Raw genomic sequence first — 25,142 nt, forward strand, 5'->3', positions numbered from 1 at the left:
TTAGAGACAGAGAGACCCACAGAAAGGGGGGAGAATGCCTATTGGGCTTGACCACTTGAGAGATGGAAGATGGAGGCAGGGAGACATGTAGTAGTTAGAGTGCTGGACTAGGGGGACCTGGAAGACCAGGGTTCAAATCCCCATGAAGTTCACTGATTGGCCTTCGGTCAGTCTTTTTTCCCTCAGCCTAGCCCACTTTGCAGGATTGATGTGAGGGTAAAAACTGGTGGCAGGAAGAACCATTGGAGGAGAACCATTGGAGCTCCTTGCAGGATAGCTGGCCTATGAATGTAAATAATGAATGTAATTGAGGAGATGGGAGAGGAGAGGAAATTGGAAGAAGGTGGGGGAGCTGAGCTCTTCGGGAGGGGAGTGACTGGCCAAGACAATTTCAGGTGGCTCAGGCTGTGCAGGGGATTCCAGGATCCCACCCCAGGCGACAGAGAAGGGGAAGAAATCCTACTTACACTCTGAACATGGTGACCAAAGACAAAGACAAATCCTCTCCTAAATCTCCTTCCGCCAACTGCACTCACACCTCTCTCTCTACCTCTCCTCACTAACCCACAATGGACACCTGTAGTTGGTGGCTTTTAAGGGAGAAGCAAGAGATGTCACAAAGGAGGGCAGGTCATTGTTCCCATGGCAACCCACCCACCTTGCCCCTGGGCCAAACTTGCCCCTCCTGATGTTTCTTCAGAACTTTGAAGCACCTGCTGTTCCGTCTGCAGGTTTGCTGAATCTTCTCTTTTGGAGTTCATGTGTTTATATCAGATCATTCTTTATTCAGCCACATTTCCAAAGGGAGATGATCCCAACGTCCCTTGAAATGCAGTAGAAGACTCCCAAGTCTAGGGGTGTCCATAGCACAGGATTAGACAATCTGCTCTGCATCATCCTCATCCTCATAGATAATCCTGGATGACATCTCCAGGTGGCCAGAGAATGTTCCCTGTCTGAAACCCAGGAGAGCTGCCAGTGTAGACAATGCTGAGGTGAATGGGTCAATGTCCGACTCTGTCCAAGGCAGTTTCCTATGAATATTCCTCTTAAGTCTTTTACCCTGAAGACAACCAAGCAAACTTCTCCACAAGACCAACAATCAATTTCTCTGTTTAGAAGACGATATGGAAAAGTCCCTGTTTTATGTACAACACACACAAAAAATCTTGAATATGAGAGGAAGCAAAATTCTGGCCTCTGTGATAAAGCAACAGGCAAAGGGTCCTGAAGCAGAGTAAGTTGCGGGGGGGGGGGCATCTGTCAGGGACTCTTCAGCTGTGATTCCTGCATTGCAGGGGGTTGGGCTAGATGGACTTTGGTGTGACCCCAGTTCCACGATTCTGTAATTTTAGGTTTGTACTCTGTTCTGGGTCCTGTTAGATTTATGCAGCATCACCTTTCTATACAGTATGTATGCTTCAGTCCTTTTCCATGGTTCATTTTGCATAACAAATCCCTGCCTATTTTACATAAACTAAACTATTCGGTATTGCATCCATCAAAACTTATTTACATTGTTGAATTTATCTTAATGCTGCCAATATTTTCAAGTATACGCAATTTACCCCCGTATACAGTGGTACCTCGGTTTACGAACTTAATCTGTTCCAGAAGTCCGTTCTTAAACCAAAACCGTTCTGAAACCGAGGCACGCTTTCCCTAATGAGACCTCCTGCCAGTTTGGACTCCGTTCTTAGACAATCTTACTCAGCTACAAGTGATCGCCAAAGAAGAAGAAGATCATGATTACAGCGTTTGTTAATTCTCCGCCCTTCACCCGAAGATCACAGGGCGTTTGACCCCTGATTTTTATGTTGTGAGCCGCCCTGCTATCTACGGATGAAGGGCGATGTATATAAATTTAATAAATGAAATAATAATAATTCTAACTCTGAGGAAGTGACGCTTCAGTTGAGCCCAGTCACTGGGTCTTCTGAGGCAGTTGTGGGAAAGAACTTGGGGGGGGGGGTTTGAAAAGCAGCCTATCATAGTAAACCACAGATCACCAAATAGCCCCTGTCCCTGCGCAGCAATTGGAACTTTCTTCTTCCATACAATTATTAAAAGGTAATTTTTGCCTTTACCGAAACGACAGAGCTTAAGTACAGAGCTCTCCTGTACTATTTCAGACACATGCTTTATGTACATGTGTATATGTTTGCCGTATATGAATATTTATTCTCTATTTGAAACTTTAGAATTCTTATAACAACAGCCGGACCTGAATTAGACCTTAGATGTAAGACCCTCATGTCATGTTTTAGGAAGCCTGGTGCCTGAGGTCCATCAATATTTTTGCAAGTATTTACATTGGGTGCAATAAATGCAATAAGAGCTGCAGCTGCAGTTGGTACAACCAGGAGGTTGGGGAAGAGACTTGCCATCATTGCCTTCTCTGACATTTGATTTTCCTGCTGTCAGCCTCTTCTGGTGTAAGGATATGGGAACTAGCTGCATGTCCATCGGCACCTCTTCTCTGAACTATATTTAAACCAGACTGCTTGGAGTGCAGCAAGAACAGTACCAGAAACTTCAAGTTTGTGGAAATACATTGCTCCTGTTGAAATGTTTTAATTGTAATATCATGGCTACTTCATAAAAATATTGTATGAATGGAATTTTATACATAGGTTTAATCAACATTTTATTAGTAACCCTTGGCTTTTTTCTGTCCCAGACAAAATTTATAAACATTTTTTGCTCATTGTTCAGTGCCTTTGGTAGGACCTGTAATGGTATGTTTAAAAAGAAAAATAGGATTTTGGGGAGTATTATAATTTTTAACACTGACATCCTTCCCATCCATAATACTTTGTTTGTTCCATCAGCTGAGATCTTATATAATTTTAAGTCATTCATTTATTATGATTATATTCTGATAATGTTTATAAATTTTGCATTACCCATATACCCAATATCTGATGGTGTGTTTATCCATGGAATTTATAATATTTGGTTATTTTTGTTTGCATAGAATTATTCTTATTAAAGCTAAACCATCCATATTTTGTAAAATTGATTTTATAATCTGAAGCCTTACTAATAATCATTGATCAAAGTTTCATAAGAATTAGTGTTATTATATATAACCCAGGCTGCATCATCTACATATAAATTGAATTTAGACACCTTCCTACCTTCACAACGTCTAGTATTATGGTAGTTCTTACAGCTTAGCTAAGGGCCAGGGTCCCCAAACTAAGGCCCGGGGACCGGATGCGGCCCAATTGCCTTCTAAATCCGGCCCGCGGACAGTCCGGGAATCAGCATGTTTTTACATGAGTAGAATGTGTCCTTTCATTTAAAATGTATCTCTGGGTTATTTGTGGGGCATAGGAATTCGTTCATATTATTTTTCAAAATATAGTCCGGCCCCCCACAAGGTCTGAGGGACAGTGGACCGGCCCCCTGCTGAAAAAGTTTGCTGACCCCTGGCTAAGGGCTATATGGATAAAGCAAATAGCAAAGGTGAGACAGTACAATCTCGTCTGGTGCTTCTATTCAAATAAGCTCAATCCAAGTTAACTGCATTTTAGTGACACGTAGGCAGATCACACTTTCTTATAAACAGTTTCCAATAAAATGAAAACATGATAGTAAGTAAGAATAAATATGCTTTTGCACTTTACTATAGCTTTTACTTGCTTGAGCATATCATGTTGACACATTTATATTTTTTTTCATTCTATAATTTTTCCAATTCCCTGCTATGTTTCATGTTTCAATGCTTGGGAGTGGGAAGAGTAAAAAAAAGAGGAACTCAGAAATATATTGTGTAAAACATTTATTATTTTTAATATAGACATATACATCATACATACATTATTTATGAATGAGATGGTGGTCTTGTATAGCTGTTGAGAAATATACTGACAGTTTTCTTCCTTCATGCTGTTAAGTGAATTCAGCAGAACCATTAATTGGAATTTGTTTTCACATAATAAGGCACTTGTAAGAGTGGCACTTTTTTTTAGATACACACGTGATAGGTGGCTTAGGAAATATTGGATTTTGATCCTCAAACCACAGAAGTGACCAAAAAAACTATTCACTAACACAAAATACGTGCTGTTAGAATGCTTTGGTGATTAGTTGTTCTTTTGTTTATCTCTAGTTATTATTATTAGCTGTACATTTTTTTAAAAAAAGTATTACCAATATTTTAATCCGACATTTTAAGTTCAGATAATTGTACCGAGAACTGTCATTATATGCCCTTTATAGCAGACTTCACTCTAAATGCTTATTTGCTCATGTAGCTACATTTAGGGATATGCAGGAAAGTAGTATTTCATTCCAGATATATCATAAATGATTTTTTTTTAAATAGCAGAATGAATATTTGTTATTTGCTGGAATATTGTGTTGATTAATGGTTTAAAAGAGGCAGGGCCGATTAACAAGACTGAAGCTACGGGTAGCCACACTGCAGCATGGGTGCCACAGGAACCAAGAGTCTGTGGCATACCTGAGCAGGTAAATAAAGTCCTTGAGTCTAGTATGGCACAGAGTGAAACCTGGGCTCCAGGCCTGTCCTTCCAAATTTGTGCAATTGCCCTCCCTCCATGATTTGGTACACAAGGGGCAAAAATACACCAACGCATGGAGCAGCGCAATGGGAACACCAGGTATGTACCATAACAGTACAAACTAGAAATGGAACTGTCTTATTATTTGGATTTGACTTAGAACACACGTTCCAAAAAGATTTGCCACTGCTGGTTTAAATCATCCAAGAAATTTGAACATCACCTGAGACTGCAAGGCATATCTTAAACTAATGAGTTAAGGCATCAGATCACCAGCTCAGAAATAAATGATTGGTGTATCCCAAGCATTTTTATGCATACTTTTGTGTTAGCAACTTAGAGCTCACTGTTGCTCTCCAGGAAAAAAGATTCCTACGGTAGTACTTATTATTGCATTATTTATTTGTCATAAATAGTATTGCCTTTATGGCAGTAGATCCTAAAGGTACCCCTGAGAAATAGAGACATCACATTCTGCTTTGTATTCAACAAACAGAACCTTAGAACGTAATCCTAAACAAATGTGTGCTCAGAAGGAGTCCCATTGCACTCAGTGATGCTTACTCTCATGTAAATAAGTTTAGGATTGCAAATTCTTCCAAATTCATATCAAGTTGTTTTCTTTCTTTCTTTCTTTCTTTCTTTCTTTCTTTCTTTCTTTCTTTCTTTCTTTCTTTCTTTCTTTCTTTCTTTGCTTCTTGTTTTTGGTTATGTACATTGGAATAAAATTAGGACACAAATACAGTTGTGCATGTGTCCTCCTCACTTAGAAGCTAGGAGCCAGTTTTGCTATATCTATAATGAAATTTTCATTTCCTAAGTAATTTAGATACAAATTTACCAAATAATATTAATCAAAGAATACTATGTAAAAAGAGAAATTAGAGTCTGGGACACCGGTAGCATAAGTTAAATATTTTCTTCTAGTGCAAAGTAAATCGTTTCAATGATAAATACGCTTTTAATATTGGTTCCGGTTTGTCAGAGTTCACAAATACGATAAATTCAATATCCTTCCTTCATGAAGCAAGCCTACGCATAGCCTGGTGAGAATTTAAAAAAAAAAGAATGAGAGAAAAATTATTTCTGAAATGACCTTATTACATACTTATACTATATTGTATACAGGGTAGAGCCCCGGTGGTGCGGGGCACCAGGGCGCTGGGCCGGTAGGTGGGGCGCTGCGTGGCAAAGCCACGCGGAAGCCATGCTGCGCCCTGCGCCAGGGTGCCCAACCTCGAGACTGCCCTGATTGTATACTTGTACTATACAGTATTACAAACATACAAAGAATCCCGTAAAAAGTCTCTGGTAGATATCCTTATTAAACCTGCTTAAGTTTGTGGTGTACATTAGCCTTGAATTACTCTATGAATGTAAGAACAATCTCCAGAAACATCCCTGTAAGCAGCTCCATAGCAGAAGTGAACAGAAGATATGTAGAAGCTCCTGGAAGATCATGGCCTCTGAGATGAATGAGCTATTTTAGACAAGCTATAAAGCCATTTCTCCGTCCCATTTGACAAAATTAAACCTCAAGGTCATTCATATATGACCAAAGCAACGTTGCAATCAGCTGCCCTTGGTACACAGATATCTAGATATAAAGTCATCTGGTGTGTTTACTAAACAGGCCCTGTATGTTTTATCATCATTTCATGTAAAAAAAGGGGGGGTGAATACATTGCTTTGTACTAAAGTAAAACATACCTCTTCCTGAACATCAAGCTCTTCGTTCTGGTTTGTTTCTGTGAATTCTATCGGTTCCTTTGACTCCTGCATTAGTGAAATCTGAACCAAAATGTTAAGAGTTGTTATGAATGTGTAGATAGGAAATGTACCACAATGCAGTTGATGAAGGAACTAAATATACAGTAAATCTCTGATATACTTTTTGTTAGTTATTCAATGGTATGAATATATTGCATCACAAATCCAGAGGCATCCTGAATGATTTGCAAGAAAAACACAAAATACATTAGAATTTCAGTAAAACATTACAAATATAAAATAGTGAAAGGGTTCATCAAAAGAAAAGGAATAAAAGGTAATCACTGAAGCCTTCAGATGAAGTTATTAGGAGCTCTGGTGTCATATCTTTTTATTCCCTAAATATGACTTTGCTGACCTGGTTAAGTTTGCACAAAATCAATAATGCCAAATGCTGAATCCATTTTCATGATTTCTAAAAATATCAGTGAGCTATGGGTGAAGTCTAAGGGATTCATTTATTTAAAAAACAAACAAACAATGTTGAATCCAAGGTTTTGGAGACAGCAATAACAAACAATATTGAAGTAGCTTGTGATGACAATACTCTCAATGGTATGTCCACAAGATTGTAATTGAACTGGTCATTAGAGGCCAACTAGAAGGAAATATTACAGAATGAGGAAGGATTCATCATAAATGTTTGAAATGTACCCTCTGGAGTAGATAGATAAGTTTTATGGCCTTCTTATACAATGCACACATTTGTCATACAAACACTTTGCACATTTATAGGTAAGCCAGGTACTGTACTGTATAGCTTTTAAAAATAAATAACTAATATTGTCTTTGTTGAACAAGCCTAGTTCCTTGTGGATTTTGGCCTTTCCTATAAAACGAGGTTTATTTAAAGTGGCTTGGATTCAAAGGTATGAATAAAAAGACATTTGCACTCATACAAGGTGGGAGTCCTCAGGTTTCATCAATTTTTCCTGCATCAGATGCCCCTGGCCAGACCCCTTGCTGCCCTGAAGGGTCCTCCGATTCAAAGGACAAGGTTTAGAGGGGCATTGGGGTGGGGGGCTGCAATGCAGGAAGGAGGTAAGAAAGCTTTGTTCTATGAATGGAGCTCTACTCACAAAAGTTAGGCTACAAGCCAGTACACATAAATTAATGAAAAGAAAGTTATGTTTGCTCCCTACCTTTTCAAATATAGGATCCTGGATGTCTCTCTGCATGCTCTCATTCTGTATGTGGAGTACGGCATCATGCACAGTCAGGAAAAACATATCCTTTTGAACGCTATCATCAAAAAATGCACAGTGGTCCAGTGTTTTGATAATGTGCTCTGAAGAGTTGAAAACAGCAACAACAACCAAATAAAAAGCAAATTGCATACTCAGATCTACCCCAACATCACTGTGTGCACAATCTATTCATTCCCCCCTCCCATTTTTAGCAAAATTATAAGTTCACAGCCAACTTCATCCCACAAAAATAAAATAAAATAATAAATAAATAAATAACCAACCAACCAATAAACATAGCCCTGTATGGTCAAAATTATAAATAATAGCTCTCGTAGTATTTTCAGTGTCTCCTCATCCCATATGCATCAAACTGTTTTTACTGTATTTTATTAAACTCAAACAAAAGCCACAACCAAGGACCAAAAATAAATGTGCTTCTATAGCATACAGTATAATAATACATACAGATTAGTAAATAAGTCGGTCTTTACAGGACCCTTATACAAATCTTTCCATAGAAAAATAAGCATATGCAACTCGCAACTTACATGCATTTAACTTGTGCACATTCAGTTTTACACAACTGGCAATAAAACAAAAATTATTTAAAAGGGGGTGAAAAGGAGGTGGGTGCCCAGGGGAAAAACTTTGGCAATCCCACTTGCCATTGCACATAATTTGTTTTGACTATGCTATATGTGATTTTGGCTTTAGGCGCTATCCCTAGAACATAAAATTCCCACGCAAGTTGAGAGCTTACTGTGTGGTCAAAACACTAATCTGTATTGTAGGTTCTATCTCCTTAATAATTATTTCCCCAATGAACTTAGTTATTAAGTTCCAAAATTCAGTTAGTATCAGACATTTCCACCAAAGGTGCATGTATGTGCCTCTGACACCGATCCCTTTCCAACAGTCAGGATAGGCTGCAGACATTGTGTGCAAGATCTGCATGGGGCTGCAGAACCCCTTCTGCGACAGTCAGTGTATCTGCTATTTCTCAGTCTGGCCTTTGGAGGTTCGGACATGGAATTGGTTGAGGTTAGTGTTAAGTTGTGGGTAAGCATAGCAGACGACACAGCAATCTCTCCAAAGCAGCTCTTTATTTGGAAGCCAGAACAGAACTGAACTGCATTGCCGAGCTGGCCTGCTTTCATAGAGGCTGGCTCAAACAATGTATCAAACATAATTCAAAGTTCCCTCCTAAAGTTCCCTCCTAAAGTTCCCTCCTAAAACAACTGTCAAGGACCTGAGGGAAAACTATATACACTAATACATAACACCTAGTGTATAGGTAAAGGTAAAGGGACCCCTGACCATTAGGTCCAGTCGCAGATGACTCTGAGGTTGCGGCGCTCATCTCGCTTTACTGGCCGAGGGAGCCGGCGTACAGCTTCTGGGTCATGTGGCCAGCAGGACTAAGCCGCTTCTGGTGAACCAGAGCAACACACAGAAACACCGTTTACCTTTCTGCTTGAGTGGTACCTATTTATCTACTTGCACTTTGATGTGCTTTCAAACTGCTAGGTTGGCAGGAGCTGGGACTGAACAACGGGAGCTCACCCCGTTGCGGGGATTCAAACCACTGACCTTCTGATCGGCAAGCCCTAGGCTCTGTGGTTTAGACCACAGAGCCACCCGTGTCCCACTCATAGCTGCCAAGTCTCCCGTTTTTAGCGGGAACCCCCCCCCCCCGTATTTAAATCCGTTTCCCTCTGGCAGCCCGGATGGTAAAATATCCCTTAAATCTCCTGGATTTACACAGCTCCTCTCCCTGAACCTTCCCCTCCCCTCCCTCTTCCCCAGAAGCAGCCGCTTGCAAAGGCAACATCTTCCCCGGCCGAGCAAGCAAGCAAACAACTGCATTTTCTCCTGATCTCTGGAACGGAAGACGGAATTTTTGCTGTGAGGCAGACTGCTTTCACAGCGATCTTTTGGTGAGCGACTAATCCCTTCCCCCTTAAATTTTCCCAGAACACCCCCAAAATGGAACTAACTTTCCTCCCTGAACCCCAATAAAACAGGGCTTAAAACGGGGGACTCCCTCTCTCTAAAAAAGCTAAACAGCTTTGATCCGAATCCCTAAAAACGGGGCTCTCCTCTCCCCAAAAAACAGGGGGGAGATTTTTTAAATCATTGCCAGATTTTAATCCTGAAAGTAGATCGCAGTAGATTGCATCTCTTTTTCCTCCCTGTGCAGTACTGTATATTGTGTGCAAAAAAGGAGGAATCTGGAGGGTGTGTGTGTGTGTGTGTTGGGGTGATTTGCACATCCACCCTTTTGTATGTGCCATCATGTTCTTAGGGTGTGTTATGTGTGGTTGCTTTTGCCTACTGTTTAGACAGCCGCCCCTTTTAAGCCTCTGTATTGGCAAAATTGTGTTGGTGAATAATAGCAATAATAATTAAGCAGGCGTTTTAACTCTCTCAAGGTCGTATTGTATTTTTTTTAATCATGGGGGGGGGGACCCAACGTTTTGGTTACAGGTGCTATAGGGAAGAGTGATAAGCTTACTGATATGCATAAACTGCTACTTTCCAAACTCTGATCAATAAGCATTTAAATCACGGTTATTTCCCCAAAAGCAGCGTTGTTGAAAATGTACTTTGTGTATAGCCCAGAGACTTTAAAATAGAAAATTGGGAACCAGAAGCCTTGAGCTATTTTGTTGGCTGGGGGGGGGGGGAGTCCTGGCTCTGTTAAAACCTGTGGCAAAATTCCCATCTGACCTCCTTGGGGGGCAGAATTTCATCTGTTTCAGTTTGGCCTTGGGAGAAAAAGCAGAGTAGAATCTTCATTTTCCTTGTGGTGAGAGAGGGGTCAGCAACCTTTTTCAGCAGGGGGCCGGTCCACCATCCCTTCCAGGCATGTCAAACCTGCGGCCCTCCAGATGTTTTGGACTACAATTCCCATCTTCCCCAACCACTGGTCCTGCTAGCTAGGGATCATGGGAGCTGTAGGCCAAAACATCTGGAGGGCCGCAGGTTTGACATGCCTGCGGCTTAGACCATGTGGTGGGCCGGACTATATTTTTTTTGGGGGGGGTGAACAAATTTCTATGCCCCACAAATAACCCAGAGGTGCATTTTAAATAAAAGCACGCAATCTACTTGTGTAAAAACACCAGGCAGGCCCCACAAATAACTCAGATATGCATTTTAACACACATTCTACTCATGTAAAAAGTGGGGACACTGAAAAAAGACTGGATGCAGGTGGGATGAAATGGACCAGACCTTTGGAGAATGCTAGATCAAGTTGTGTGGAGGGAATATTAAAGCTGCCATCTGATACACATTTATTTGGGGGAAACCCCACGCAAATGCAGTGGGATTTACTTCTGAGTAAACATGGATAAGATCAGATTGCAGCTTGCCTGTTTCTGGCTTGCCTCAAGGCAGGGTGACCAATAGATTGGAGGGTCCTGATTAAACTAAGAAATAATATGTATCAGTTACACATTGGTTGCCCAGCAAAATAAACAAATACGGTACAGCATAGCACAATTAATAACAGGCCAGCACCTTGAGTGCCAGACAAATTCCACTTAAGCAGTTCAACCTTAGGCTTGATGAGAAGAGGGTGTACTTTCTATAAAGGCTTTTGTGTACAGACATACCGTAGACACACACACATCCTAAATCCCTTCCGGAGTGGTTGACTAGTCATGGGCAGAGCCGGCACCGGAAGTCGCTTCTGCGCATGTCCAGACATGCGCAGAAACAACTTCCGGTGCCGTGCCGCTGGGATCCCTTATTTTTAAACAGGAGACTTGGCAGCTATGGTCCCACTCCCATGGTGTTACCACTCCCTTTGGTAAATAGCAGCTTGAAGATTATATTAATCAGGAAAACATCAGATGGGAAAGAAGTATCCCTGGTCATTTCTCACTGCCATGGTCCTGGTTGATTCTGCCTTTCCCTACAAACAGATGGCTGCTAGCAATCTTTTCAAAACAACAGGAGATCCAGTCACAGATGTCCTGACTTCATGTCTAATTTGGTTCTGAGAGCGAAAATACCCCTTTCCAAGCTAGCATTGCAACAGTCCCTAGTAGAGGCTGTCTCTTTGCTTCCGTTCTGTTAGCTTATCATTAAAATGCTGTTCACTCCAACAAGGTCTGCAAAATACTCAGTAACTATGCAGAATCATGAGGAAACCCACACCTCTCTATTACATGAATCTGAATCTGCCTTATACCAAGTCAAGCTTTTGGTCCAACTGGTCCACTACTTACTCCAACTGTCAGAAGAACTCAGCGGTCTCAGGCAGAGTACCTTTCCAGCCTTGCCATATGAGTCCTTTCTAAACCAGTCCTTTCTACCAGGAATTGCTTTGCCAATGATGGTGTCTGCAAAGCATGCACTCTGCTATGTGGCCTCTGCACTTGGTTTGCTACTCTGAATGAATGCAGTCTATTATTAGCAAATGGGTTGATATCTGTTTACCTAAATGTGACGCGATGTACACTTTCACATCAATCCTTTCAAATTCTTTGACAATCTGAAAAGAAAAAAGGTTGGGGTTATCTTAAATGTATTCTCAAGGACATTTTTGATAAGTAGCCTGTTTCTAGAACTGATTGACACCACATTTCAGCCCACAGTAGAACAAAATACTGTATGGCTCTCTTTAATAGACAGTGGTGTCTTTTAGGGCCATTGAGACAATTAGGACTTGTTCAATTGTGTGCCCAATTCACAACTGTATGAATGGTCTTTTAAAAAGTAAACAGCAGGTTTGGGGACCATAACTCAACAGGAAAGGAGAGCTTTTCCTCCATTGCAAATTGCAGGTGGAAGGAAACAGTTACTGTGGATCAAGTTTACAGTGGGGGACAAAGAGTTTAAGCCCCTTACTCCTTCTCATAGTCACAAATTGGGGTTCAGGCCCCACACACCTGCTATTTACAATTTTTATAAAATGTATGATTGCTTTCTTTGACACCCTCACTACCACTTTCTGCTGACTCTCCTTGCATGCAGGGATTAAGGCTGCTATTCTACTACTGTATTGCTATTCCACAGCAACAGCAAACGCACTCAGGAGCAATTGTGCTATTAGTGCATCTCATCATTCCACAGGTCAACAGGAGCACTAACCATTTCAGTCAGAAAAACCCACATGTTGCACATGAATCACAGAACGAGCTAGTAATCCCATAAATTAAAATTATTGTGTTCTTTAAAACTTTTTTTGTAAGGTGATAAAAGATTCTTACTGTTTTCATAACTCTCACTGCTACTACATCCATGAAAGATACAGCTCCAAAGTCGAAAATCAGACTGTGAAGAGACACTTTGGGAACATTGACTTTGACGGGGAGTTCTGCATTCCAGTCCACCTGAATTTCTACTTCTCTAGTTGGAACATCAAGATCTTCAGGATCTTCTGGGTCCTCATCAAATTCAAATGCTTCATTAGTCCTACCAGAATCGCTGATGATACCATTCTGATACAAAAAAATTCATAGTATATTCAGCAAAATTCTGATTAACAAACAAAACTTTAGACACCCCCTGCCCTAATAAAATATTTTAAATCGACTTTCAAGTTTTCTTTATATATGACCTGATTGGGCATTTGCTTTGTTGGGACTCAATATTGAAGCCACAATTATTTAACTGTCATATTGTGTTTATGCATATAGGCACATATCACACATACAATTGCATAAAAGAATTACATTTGCTTTACTGCATGCCAGGAAAAAAGGAAAACAAATCATTGGGCTGTTTCCAACATAAGTTAGTCTTCATTGACTAAATTCATTGATTCCAGTTGGCCTCCTCTAAGTATGACAGAGTCAGAAACAGCCTGTTGTTTACACAAACAAGCAAACATCAAATTCTGTGCCCAGAAAAAATATATGGAGATACAAATGTTGAAATTCTCAGGAATGCAGATCCTTCACTGTATTTCAGTCTCCACTATGCTATGTGCACAGGTAGACGAGCACAATCCTGCCTCTATTCAATCAGTTAACGAATTGCCATGGAACCAGATTCCACTCTTGAAGTTGAGGTTCCTCTCCCTTGCCAGGGTACCACAACTCTAGGTTAGAAAAGGGACTTCTCCTCTTCTATTTGAACTCTATCCACATCAGTTAGTTGGGTCTTGAGGATCCGGGCTACCTACATATGTGTCTAATACTGTGATCCTATGCTCACATATCTGGGAGCAGAAATACATAGGGCCGAGTTACCTTCTAGCTCTGATCCTAGGATCTCTAATTTAACCTGGTTGCTTGACTTGCTTGCTCCAGCTCTTGTAGCACTGTAGCATTGCTCTCTGTCTGTCTGTCCCTCTGCCAGAACTCCCTGTTTTTCTGCCCAAGGAAAGCGTAATGATAGATACAGTAGACGTTGTCCAGAAAATGTATTTGGAAACAGAGTCGGTCCCTCTCAGATGACACTCCATTTTTATACCAACAGAAACCACTAGCATAGGTTATGCTAGTCATAGAGCATCTTCCTGGCAAGATTTCCGATCCATCATCTCCCATTTAGATTTCCTGTTTCCTGTTACAAATATTAGTAATTTCTTGCTGCATAAACAAAATAGGCAGATACAAAACCAGTGCTTATATTTCAGGCCCGTTGTTTATGTCAAACCCCTTTGAACCATGGAGTAAAGAGGGAATAATGATATTTTACTTTGGTCGCTTTCAATTTTCCCTTCTTGATTAGCTTCTGTATCTTCCTCAGAGCCTTTAGCCTCTTGTTATATACCCGCATGGCATCAAATCCCACCTGCAGAAAGCAGAATTGAACAAAGATATTCTATTATTTGTGTTACTGGTAAGCTGGGGGGGACAGGACACTGGCCACAATCCATTGAAATCAATGGGCTTAAGTGAATTGTCATTAAAAAAAATCCATTGCTATCCCACCTTTCCTCTATTATAGAATTCAAAGCAGTATGCATAATCTAGTCCAGGCATCCCCAAACTTCGGCCCACCAGATGTTTTGGACTACAATTCCCATCTTCCCCAACCACTGGTCCTGTTAGCTAGGGATCATGGGAGTTGTAGGCCAAAACATCTGGAGGGCTGCAGTTTGGGGATGCCTGATCTAGACACTGACTAGATCAGACCTGCTTAGCTTCAGCAAATTTACCACATCCTGTTTCTTCAGACTGTCCCTGGCGATTCTCCCTTTCTTGTTTTCAGAGATGGACAAATCACTATTTCTGGTCTGTGTCAGTTTTGCATGTAGTTATTCATAAGTCAATTCAGTTCCACTTTCACATTAATCTGTGGATCTTTTATTTTTTATTTTAGAAATCTGTATGGAAGTTCATATTTAAATAATACACACTTACCATGTATTTGAGTAAAAAATGAGTAAGAAATTATATTTTTTGAGTAAAAAATGGGGGGGTTGTCTTATACACACACACACACACACACACACACACACACACACACTATATTTGTATGCTGCCTTTCCACAGTTCAAACTGTGCTCAAGGCAGCTTATAAAATGAAAAAAAAAATACATCACTACAATGTAACAAAGGTAGTCACAATGAGATCTATAATAAAGATACAAAAAACCAACAATAAATAATATATATATTTTATAACAAAATACACAATAAAATATGTATTTTATCTCTATGTATGTATTACTTTCGCGGGACATGGGTGGCGCTGTGGTCTAAAGCACAGAGCCTAGGGCTTGGCAATCGGAAGGTTGGCAGTTTGAATCCCCACGACGGGGTGAGCTCCCGTTGTTCGGTCCCAGCTCCTGCCCACCTAGCAGTTCGAAAGCATGTCCAAGTAGATAAATAGGTACCGCTCCAGCGGGAAGGTAAACAGCGTTTCCGTGCGCTGCTCTGGTTCACCAGAAGCAGCTTATCTGGCCACATGACCCAGAAGTTGTCTGCGGACAAACGCCGGCTCCCTTGGCCTATAGAGCTAGATAAGCGCCACAACCCCAGATTCGTCCACAACTGGACCTAACAGTCAGGGGTACCTTTACCTTTTTTATGTATTACTTTGTTCTAAAATATGCACTTCTATTTGCATTTTGGTACATTTTTGAGCTGAGAACTATTTAATGTAATTTCGCAGGTGTGTGAAGTCTAAAGGATAATGAAGTGTTAATTGCTACATTAGTCTGAGATTTGTGAATTAGGTCATTTTGCTTAAGATGCAGGCCAAATGAAATTCTCCTCCATCCATACTTGGATTGTGGCTGCTGCACATAGGAAGTGTTCAGAATGCGGGTTCTCTATCATAGAGAGCACGATTTGCGGTGGGGGCTAGCAGACCACTCCTAAGTTCAAAGCATAGCTGCCAAGTTCTCCCCTTTTTTAAGGGAAATTCCCTTATGCTGAATAGGCTTCCTCGTGAGAAAAGGGAAAACTTGGCAGCTATGGTTCAAAGGTGGAGGCATGAGTGGCCACCATCCGATTGGTCCTGGGCTGTTGTTGGGCAAATTAGTATGTTGCAAGTTGTAGGTCCAACCCCTGGGTTATAAAAAGCTAAATGCATGGTTTCCCTTTCTCTTTGGCTGCGTTTCGGATCCCCACCCTCCCTCCACTGTTTTTAGGCCTCTGTGTCGACATTGCTGTGCCTCTCAAGGGGTCACCTGTATTCAGGGGCCTGGTAGGAATTTTTTCCATTTGGCTGATTGGCTGGTGCCATCTGGTTTTTTGCCTACTGAGTAGCAAATAGTCACAACTTGTAAGGTTGGCGGTTAGGCATTGGTTATTTTGGTTGTATTAAGGGGTCTTATTGATTCTGTTGCCCCAAGTTAATGCCTGCGTGGTGGGGGAAATTCTGGTCAGGAATACAGGGGCTCTATGCAGTGTCCGTAACCCCAGGTCGGGGACCAGGACCGCGTATTGAGCCCCTGGGAGCCTGAAGGGAGAGGAGAGAGTTCATGCACCCGGGTCCCCGTCTCTCCCTGTAGGATTTCCCCGTGTTGACAAGGCAAGTTATTATTATTTCTGTCCTTAGGTGACAGTTGAGAACCAATGCCTACGCAACCACTCACATATTTTGTATTTAATAAAGTTGTGGCCAAATTCATGCCAAAAACCATTAACCAAAAATTCTGTCTATGTCGTGAGTTATTTGAGGGGTGGTTTTGGGGACCTCCGCGTGCAAATATCACAGGCTACTCACAGTGGATTTGATGCTGCTTCTCAAGCCATCAATGTTAGCATAAAAGATTGGACTTGAAAATTTGAGAATCTTCACTCCTTCTGGTTCAACCACCTGTTACAGAAAACATTTTTCAGTTGAAATGAGCATGAATTTGTGCGGTGTTTCTGCCATTCTGCTAGTGCTGGGCTGCTAAATTGACTCCTTTCCCCCTTTTGATCCCTTTTAACCACTGTTAACATTATTACATCACTGACAGCCTACCTTTCACCTCTGTCTCCATGGGCTCCTGGAATACCACAGATCTCTTCTCCAAGGTCTGTTGCAAAGTCATCAGGTGCAGTTTTAACCACTGAAAGGTTACCAGAAACTGAGGGGATGGGTCCATTTAGGGGATGGGTTGGCCATTCCATCACAGTTGCTCATACAAAAAGTGTACTTTATTGCAGAAGAAGGATTCTAAATATTTAAAGAATGAATGAGGGCAACACCCCCCCCCCCGGCAACTCTTTATGCAGGGAATATAGACGTTTCTCCACTCAAATCACAAATCATGGTGCAAAAATAAGTTGCTGCAAGCAATACCACTTCATCTTTTGCAACAATGCCCTTCCTTTAGCTCGCTAGATGGATCACTGCATTTCTACCCCATCCAGCAAGACTTCCCTCTTAACTATAATTCTTCAACAATTGAACAATTGTCATCTTATCGCTGCAGGATAATGACTAGTAAACCTCCAAGCAGCTCCAACAAAAAAACAATAATCTGATGAAATATTAACTTGTTAGAAAGTCTTACATTTTTGTATTCTTTTATGTTCTTATATAGGTCTGTGCCAGGAACGCTGCCAAGGCTACCCCAGGAAGGACTGACAAAAACAAAACAAAACAAAACATTGATCAAAGTACATAACCTAATGTTAAATTAATGTATTATACAGAACGGTTTGTTGCAAGTAAACATTGGCTGAACTGCTATTAATTACTTAATCTGTAAACTAGATAGCAAGATACGGAAAGCATAAAAAGCTCATTTCATGTGAATTGACAAGGGCTTACTTATTTTGGTAGTGGAATGGTTCTTAAACCTGATTTTATGAGGACAACTCTTCTGGCTTGCTTGTTTTTTGTGGACTACCACGTTGTCTTACTTTGCAGCCAGCTATGAGGGAGGATCATTAAACACTTTTGAATTAAAGCTCAACCAGTACATTGATCTTCTGTGACCATGATCCAATTTGTTTGCACAAAATAGGTAGAACAGCACACATGTTTCTTGAGTCTTTCCCCCACCCCAGTTTACACCTGCAGCGAAATCAAGTGGTAACACTTTCCCTAGATTCTTCCACTTCAGATAGGTATTTGAATGCTAACCCATAAAATAACATGATGTATACCCTTCTCACTGACACACTAATTTTCTTTGTTGTTATTATTTTTACAAATTATTCACCCCAAGATCCCAGGTCAGGTTATCTCAAATTAAATTCAATATTAAAACAGTTTGAAAGAACTTAAAATGTGTTGCAGTAGAGAAGTATTATTTAAAAAAAAAACTCCTCACCATAATCTAAAAGTAGAAAAACTGAGAAAAATCTTCCCAAAGATACAGAAAGGTGACTTTGTTTCTGCAAAATGCATAAACTGTGCCCTAATACTCTGCTTTATTTGCACAGCTCAGAGTTTCTTCAAAACAGTTCCCCACAACCTGGTACGCTCCAGCTTGAACTCCAACCTGCCCAGGTCAAACCAGAGCAGCCAATGGTCTGGGATGATGGGAGTTGTAGTCCAACAGTACCTGGAAGGTACCACATTGAGAAGCCTGGTTTAAGGCATCCATTTCAGCCATCTGCCTGGCTGAAGAATATACAACTTGTAATTCTAAAATGAGAAGTGGTGTCATGTTTTTGTGCCCCTTGGGAGAACATCAAACCACTGGTATTTACGTAATAATAAGTTATCAATTAACTGGACAGTGTAATTTTTACCATGAAGGAAGTGTGCCTTCCTGCGCTCCATGGTGGGATCCAATACGATCCACACTGACAACTCAGACATCCGAGTTCAGCATCATTTAACAATTAACTATTAATTTTACCATAATTCTCAGTCTTTATCTCAAATAATACTTTCCCCGGCATCCTCCACAACAATAGAGCCACTTCAAGTTTCCAAAGTGTGTGTCAAAGCAAATTCTGTATATTCCTGCGTATATTCCTGCGTATAAGACTACTTTTTAACCCAGGAAAATCTTATCAAAAGTCGGGGGTCGTCTTATACGCTGGGTCGTATTTCTTATAGGCGAATATATCCCAAACTCTATATTTTAACTGGAAAAGTTGGGAGTCGTCTTATACGCCCAGTCGTCTTATACGCCAGAATATACGGGTATTTGTTGACTTCCATTCCTTTGACACTATCTTTGAGTTAGCCTAAGCATGAACTGCTTTAAATTCTATTCACTCTCCCAAATATTCCACCTAATCTTCTTTCATTTAGATTGGAGATGGGGAGCTTGTGGTCCTAACAGGTGTTGCTGGACTCCAGTTTCCAGGCAGCATAGTCAACAATGAGGGGTGATAGGAGTTTGAGCCACAACACCTGCTCTACGTCATAAGCAGAATATGTTAGCAGTGATTTCCTTCTTAGCTAATCAGCTAGGTTTCCCCCAGATTCCTTATCGGCACCATATGCTATCTTTTCCTGCATGTATCAATGTGATGTGTGTGAGCAAAAGTTCTGACACTGATAAAAATAATGCTTAGCTAGAAATGTAAAAAAGGGAGGCTGTTTACACATCGAGAGCCTTACAACGTTCAGGAAAGCACAGGGTACCACAACAGGAATTTTTAAACAAGAGCAGCCAGTGCAGTGGAACAGTGCAGGGCTGCTGCTCTCTCAACAGCAGCAGCATCATCACCAACTACCAGGTTGGGGCAGGGTGGCAGCAAAGACAGAGCTGTGCAGCACTGCCAGAGTTCTGAACTGGCTTTGCCGATGCAGTTGTGATGCCCCAACCTCACCACCACGCTGCCTTGCCCTGATACTAAAATGGTACTGCCTTGCCCTGGTACTAAAATGAAACTGTTATGCACCACAGTGGGTCATTTATTTAGAATGTAAAAGTCCATTGTCGCCTCCAGGAGCACTTGAAAGGAGACCAAATGTCAACAGCAGTACCAGAACAGAACAGAACTGCCTTGGCCTTCTTTCAGTAGCTTAATGTGGTTTTGACTCCAACTATTTACAGCCTGTTGGCCTAGTTCTGTCTACACTGTTCCATATTCTCATATCTATTTATGCATTTTCTATTTTCTCACTCTTAACGGGCTATGTGGAAGTAATTTCAGCCGTGTGTGGTGTGATTTATATTCCATGATCCTTTTCCAATTTTAAAACTAGTGACACTGTCCGCTTGCAATAGCAGAACAATAGTAACTTGTGTCACTCTTCTTCTTTTGTATTCATTTATTTACTTGTCTTCTTGGGAGTGCAATGGCAGAAACTGCCCCTGCCTAGATAATAGTTACTTACAATTGAACTCTCAGGACAACCGTCAGCAGTGCAAACACCAGACCAGCAAGTAACCCCAAATCTAGTCCCAGAATGATGGACGATACACATGTGAAAACCCAGATCATCTGGAAAAGAAAACACAAGAAAAGTCAGACCATAATCCCATTAGTAGACAGGGTGATTCCAGCCAGCCACTGAAAGCAGACTTTTGTAGAGCAGAGAAATGAGAAGATGTGAGGAAGCAGCTGGGGCTGCCTCTCTCACATGGGAGGAAATCCCACAGGCATGGCACGGAGTGTTATTTCAGAGGGAACGTGCAAACCATGCTTCGTCATATAAAAGTAATAATATATCCCTCCATACAGAAATCAACAACGTTAGCAGGAAGGATTCTAATCTAGCCTTCTTACTAATTTGTTGTTTGACATAGTAACCAGTGAATCCAACACTGTACATTGGTGCATTTGTTCTATGCAGGACATCCCGCCCCAATGACTTGGGATTCTTAATTATTTATTTATTGTGAATTAAAATGAAAAGCAAAGGGTAAGCATTTAATTGGGTTGATGGTTCACACGATAAAGGACTCACAGCATCTGCCTTGCTCTGCCTCCACAGACGGGGTACATCAAATATTTGCATGAACATCCCTTTCAAGTTGGCAATGACCACAGCTGCCAACACAGACTGCAAAGAAAGAAAGACACATTAACCTGTATTAAAGGAAAACACAGGCAGTATGTGTATTTGCATGCAGTCTTTGTGTGTGAGCAGTAACAGGAAGATAACAGGAGAATGCTTTCTGTTTATCAGGAAGCAGACTAAAACATTGCTTAAGTGTTGTTGTTGTTTAGTCGTTTAGTTGTGTCCGACTCTTTGTGACCCCATGGACCAGAGCACGCCAGGCACTCCTGTCCTCCACTGCCTCCCGCAGTTTGGTCAGACTCATGTTGGTAGCTTCGAGAACACTGTCCAGCCATCTCATCCTCTGTCGTCCCCTTCTCCTTGTGCATCTTTCCCAGCATCAGGGTCTTTTCCAGGGAGTCTTCTCTTCTCATGAGGTGGCCAAAGTATTGGAGCCTCAGCTTCAGGATCTGTCCTTCCAGGGAGCACTCAGGGCTCACTGCTTAAGCTCGCATTGCTTAAGTATATGCACCCAAAAATGGTGCGATAAGAAGTGCAATAATAAAATACCTTCTGCAAAGGTTCAAGCAGTTTCCCCAAGGCTACAATGGCAATCAGTACGATTCCAGCTGAGATTATTCCAGCAATCTGAAAAAGATGTTTTAGATAAAAAGGAAATAGAGTTTCTATAATGTATGTTTTTTGTATAACAGACTTTAGTAGGCTATTTATTCTTATTATGGATTGTAGGTTGTTGTTTGGCGGGGGAAGCATAGGGACAAGTTCAAAAGCAATAAGCAAGTTTTTACTTAAGTGGTACAGTAGTATTTTTTTTAAAAAAGTGGATGTTTTTAAATTTTCTTTCATAGGGATATGCCAAATGCACACAGCAGAGTTTGCATTTTAATGTCCTTCCTAGCTGCAGCTGCTTTCTTTTTAAAGTACTACTGACTGACTGTGAATGTGAACTTGCAGTCATCTGATTACTCCTCCAAAAACCCAGGTTCCTACTTGGGATGGGCAGCCCCCACAAACTTCCATTTGAATCCCCCTGAAGCTACATACTCACTTAATACCTGAGTGATCAACGAAGCATTCAGATGACTGCCCACCTGACATCACTGAATTTAATCTGGGTTCAGGGAGATTATTTATTTATTTATCTATCTCTGGAATTCCTACTGCATGCAGGTTAAGGTAATACCATTCAGGTGCTATAGTCTTCTCTTAATGTGCTCCCTTCGTTTTATGTCAGGGAAGCTGGTGTCCAGGAAGTCAGTGAAACGTTTGGCTTTGCATTAAAAAATGCCACCCACAAAATCGGTAACAATGAGATTTCGAAGAATCACTGTGCGCTAAGCAATACATCGATTAGAATAGTCTTTATTGTTTCTTCTGATCAAGCGGAATTACCTGGGTTTTCCCACCAGTGCTTTCTTGGACTGCTGTGCGGGACAGAGCAGTGGTGGCAACGAAGCAAGAGAAGGCCCCTGAAAAAATATTGCTGATCCCAAAGGCAATAAATTCCTAGAAGATTAGAAGATCTTGGTGTTAAGATGATAATTTTTCCCCCCTAAGAAATAAAGCTTTCTCCCTACATATAAATATTATTTTGAACTGTAAATTGGGAAGGACTAGACCCAGTTTCAAAACTGAATCAAATCATAGCTGCCAAGTTTTCCCTTTGCTCGCGAGGAAGCCTATTCAGCATAAGGGAATTTCCCTTAGAAAAAGGGAGAACTTGGCAGCTATGAATCAAATGAAGTTGTAGCTGAACTTTTATGGTACATTTGAGGTGCAGTCATTTTTCTTAATAGTGTGGAATTATGGAACAAGTTCCTTTTTAGGACTTGACCAATGGCAGATTTCTGTAGGCTGCCATTGGTCTGTAGCTGTTCCTAGAAATAGACATATAAATGTAAAGGCACAGCTGCTAAAGAAGAAACAGTGGGAAGAAGAGTAAAAGAAAACCCAATTGCCTTAATAAAAAAATAGGTTTGGCAAATTCCAATTGTTTAATTTGTACTTGCCCTAGTTCCATATATACCATATATTGAATATTGCAATAGAAATAGCCTTCATACTATCTCAGATATGCATTCTTATATACTACTCAAAAAAGATAGCAAAGATAAATGCTCCATTAGAAATCTGGTTCAAGCAGAATCATCTTTTAAAAAGGGAGAAAGAAATACTTCTTCCTAACAGCTAATATGAAAGTGAATTGGATAAAATGACAGGGCAACCAAAACGATCAACGGGATAGAGCAATTCCCCTATGTGGAAACGATGCAATGTTTGTTATTTTTTTTAGTTTAAAGAAAAGACAACTAAGAGGTGACATGACTGAAGTTCATGAAGTTATACATGGCATGGAAAAGTGGATAGAAGAAAAGGTTACCCCTCCTTCGTGGCACTAGAATTCATGGATATTGAATATTGGCTGAATGTTGGAAGATTTGGGGGCAGGCAAAATAATGTACTTCTTCATGCAGCAAATATGTATACTGTGGAACTCTCTCCCACAGGAGGCAGAGATGGTCACGGACTTGGCTGACTTCTAAAGAGGATTGGACAAATAATACAGAGTTGGGGGAGGGCTCAACATTGGTCTGTTATTGGTGCCAATTCCATGTTGCTCTCAGATCTAGTTCCACCCTTGATGAGAAACACTGGCACCATTTGTGGGGGAGTCCTGGGTGCCTGGGCATACAGAAAATTTTGTTGGGACCTTCCTGAAGCTGCAATGGGTCCCATTGGGCCTTCCAGAGGCTGCTGTGGGTCCCATTGGGGCTCTTCCTGCCGCGTGACATCACACACATGCCATGCACGTGATGTCATAGGTGTGCGCCGGGCACCCACAAAGTGAGGCAGAATCTGGCACGCCTTATGGGGAATAGTTTATTACTCATTTAAATCTGACAATTGAATTACTTATTTTCCTAATATATCCACTAAGTAACTTCACCTATAAACATCCCCACAATGGCTGAAAAATAAGTGTGCTCCTCTCCATAAATAAGATTCAGCTTTCACTTCGCAGTTTATAAAAAGTACTTTGGTTTCACATACCTGATTTCCATCAATAGCATAGTCATATTTGGTTGCATACACTTTGCCCACAGACACAGCTATTGCATAAGCAACAATGGCAATGGAAAAAGCAGATGCTATCATGTCCCCAAACATGCTGACCGCTGGAGGTTCGGGAGGCAAAAATCTATATATAAAAAAGGAGAAAAATGTGTGTGTGTGCATTTGTTTTTCCCCCTACAAATACTACGACAACTATGACTAACAAATTATTATGATGGCACTTTTCAACTCTATAATGAAACGATTTGGGGAGGTGGAGATGTAACCCATTGGTGCTTCTCCCTGCAGTAAACAGACAACATTTACTCGTAAAATAATTTGTTGCAAAATACGTTGTATATTCTTCATTTAGTTGGAGATCCCCAAAAGGCAAAAGCCACTTGTAACATGAAAGTCCTTCGGATAAAATGCATTGCCAACTATTCATAGTAACTGTGCTTGCAGTAATGTGGCATGATTTCACTTGTCTGTCCCACAGACATGCCTGCTTGCCCTGCCTCCATGTGTTTACCCTGCTGCCTGAGAATTGTATGTACCTGTGTAGTCCAAATTGCACAACTATCTAAAAATGTTATCCTCTCCATCCATCCATCCAAATACACCAAACATGTCTTGGATTCACCTTGTGGGGGGGGGAACCTTAACAATTTATTTGCCAAGTTGCTCCTCTTTCCCGCCCTACCACCCCAGCCTCTGCGTTTTCTCTTAAAGCTACTTCTAATATTTTACCATAACACAGAGCAGGGGAGGGGAATGTGAAGATTGGACCTGGTTTTGTTTCACCATATGTACCGGTATATATTCATTGTGCAATTCTACCAGCTGGAGTTTAGCACATGTACATGATGTAGTCAACTTGACTCCACTTTCACTTGATACATGACTGAGCCATTCCCCCCCCTATATTTGAGTACATCTATGTCAGTTGGTTAGAGCATGGTGCTAATAATGCCAAGGTTGCAGGTGTGATCCGTGTCTGGGACAGCTGCATGTTCCTGCATTGCAAGGGCTAGATCAGGCACCCCCCAACTTGGCCCTCTAGATGTTTTGGGACTACAGCTCCCATCATCCCTAGCTAACAGGACCTGTGTTCAGGGATGGTGGGAATTGTAATCCCAAAACATCTATAGGGCCAAGTTTCAGGATGCCTGGGCTAGATGATCCTCAGGGTCCCTTCCAACTCTATAATTCCATAATTCTATGTAGATAAAAAGATTATGTATGAAGTGGCTATACAGTTACTATTAAAAGCTGAGCCATTAGTGTGTACTTGAAATATAGCTGCCCAGCCCACTGA

At 41.1% G+C, this 25,142-nt stretch overlaps 1 protein-coding gene across 3 annotated transcripts in view; it reads right to left on the reverse strand.

Moving 5' to 3' along the window:
- Positions 1 to 3,772: 3,772 nt before the first annotated feature.
- The window catches only part of SLC26A4 (solute carrier family 26 member 4), a 29,352-nt gene continuing 7,982 nt past the window's right edge, over positions 3,773 to 25,142 (reverse strand). For 2 of the 3 annotated variants that reach the window (XM_035126484.3, XM_060279388.2), the window contains exons 9-21: positions 23,822 to 23,969; positions 22,163 to 22,276; positions 21,320 to 21,397; positions 20,717 to 20,812; positions 20,144 to 20,250; positions 17,409 to 17,478; positions 16,631 to 16,723; positions 14,150 to 14,245; positions 12,715 to 12,945; positions 11,942 to 11,996; positions 7,445 to 7,590; positions 6,243 to 6,323; positions 3,773 to 5,575 (exon numbers count right to left, since the gene is read on the reverse strand). In XM_035126484.3, coding sequence (XP_034982375.1) covers positions 5,552 to 5,575; positions 6,243 to 6,323; positions 7,445 to 7,590; positions 11,942 to 11,996; positions 12,715 to 12,945; positions 14,150 to 14,245; positions 16,631 to 16,723; positions 17,409 to 17,478; positions 20,144 to 20,250; positions 20,717 to 20,812; positions 21,320 to 21,397; positions 22,163 to 22,276; positions 23,822 to 23,969 — 1,339 coding nt within the window. In that variant the 3' untranslated portion in view covers positions 3,773 to 5,551. Of the gene's footprint in view, positions 5,576 to 6,242; positions 6,324 to 7,444; positions 7,591 to 8,841; positions 8,922 to 11,941; positions 11,997 to 12,714; positions 12,946 to 14,149; positions 14,246 to 16,630; positions 16,724 to 17,408; positions 17,479 to 20,143; positions 20,251 to 20,716; positions 20,813 to 21,319; positions 21,398 to 22,162; positions 22,277 to 23,821; positions 23,970 to 25,142 lie in introns of those variants that run through there. The other variant, XM_088676687.1, reaches the window with a different exon arrangement.

This window comes from Zootoca vivipara, chromosome 9 (assembly GCF_965207765.1).
Source record: "Zootoca vivipara chromosome 9, rZooViv2.hap1.1, whole genome shotgun sequence".
In the NCBI taxonomy this organism is placed as follows: Eukaryota; Metazoa; Chordata; class Lepidosauria; order Squamata; family Lacertidae; genus Zootoca; species Zootoca vivipara.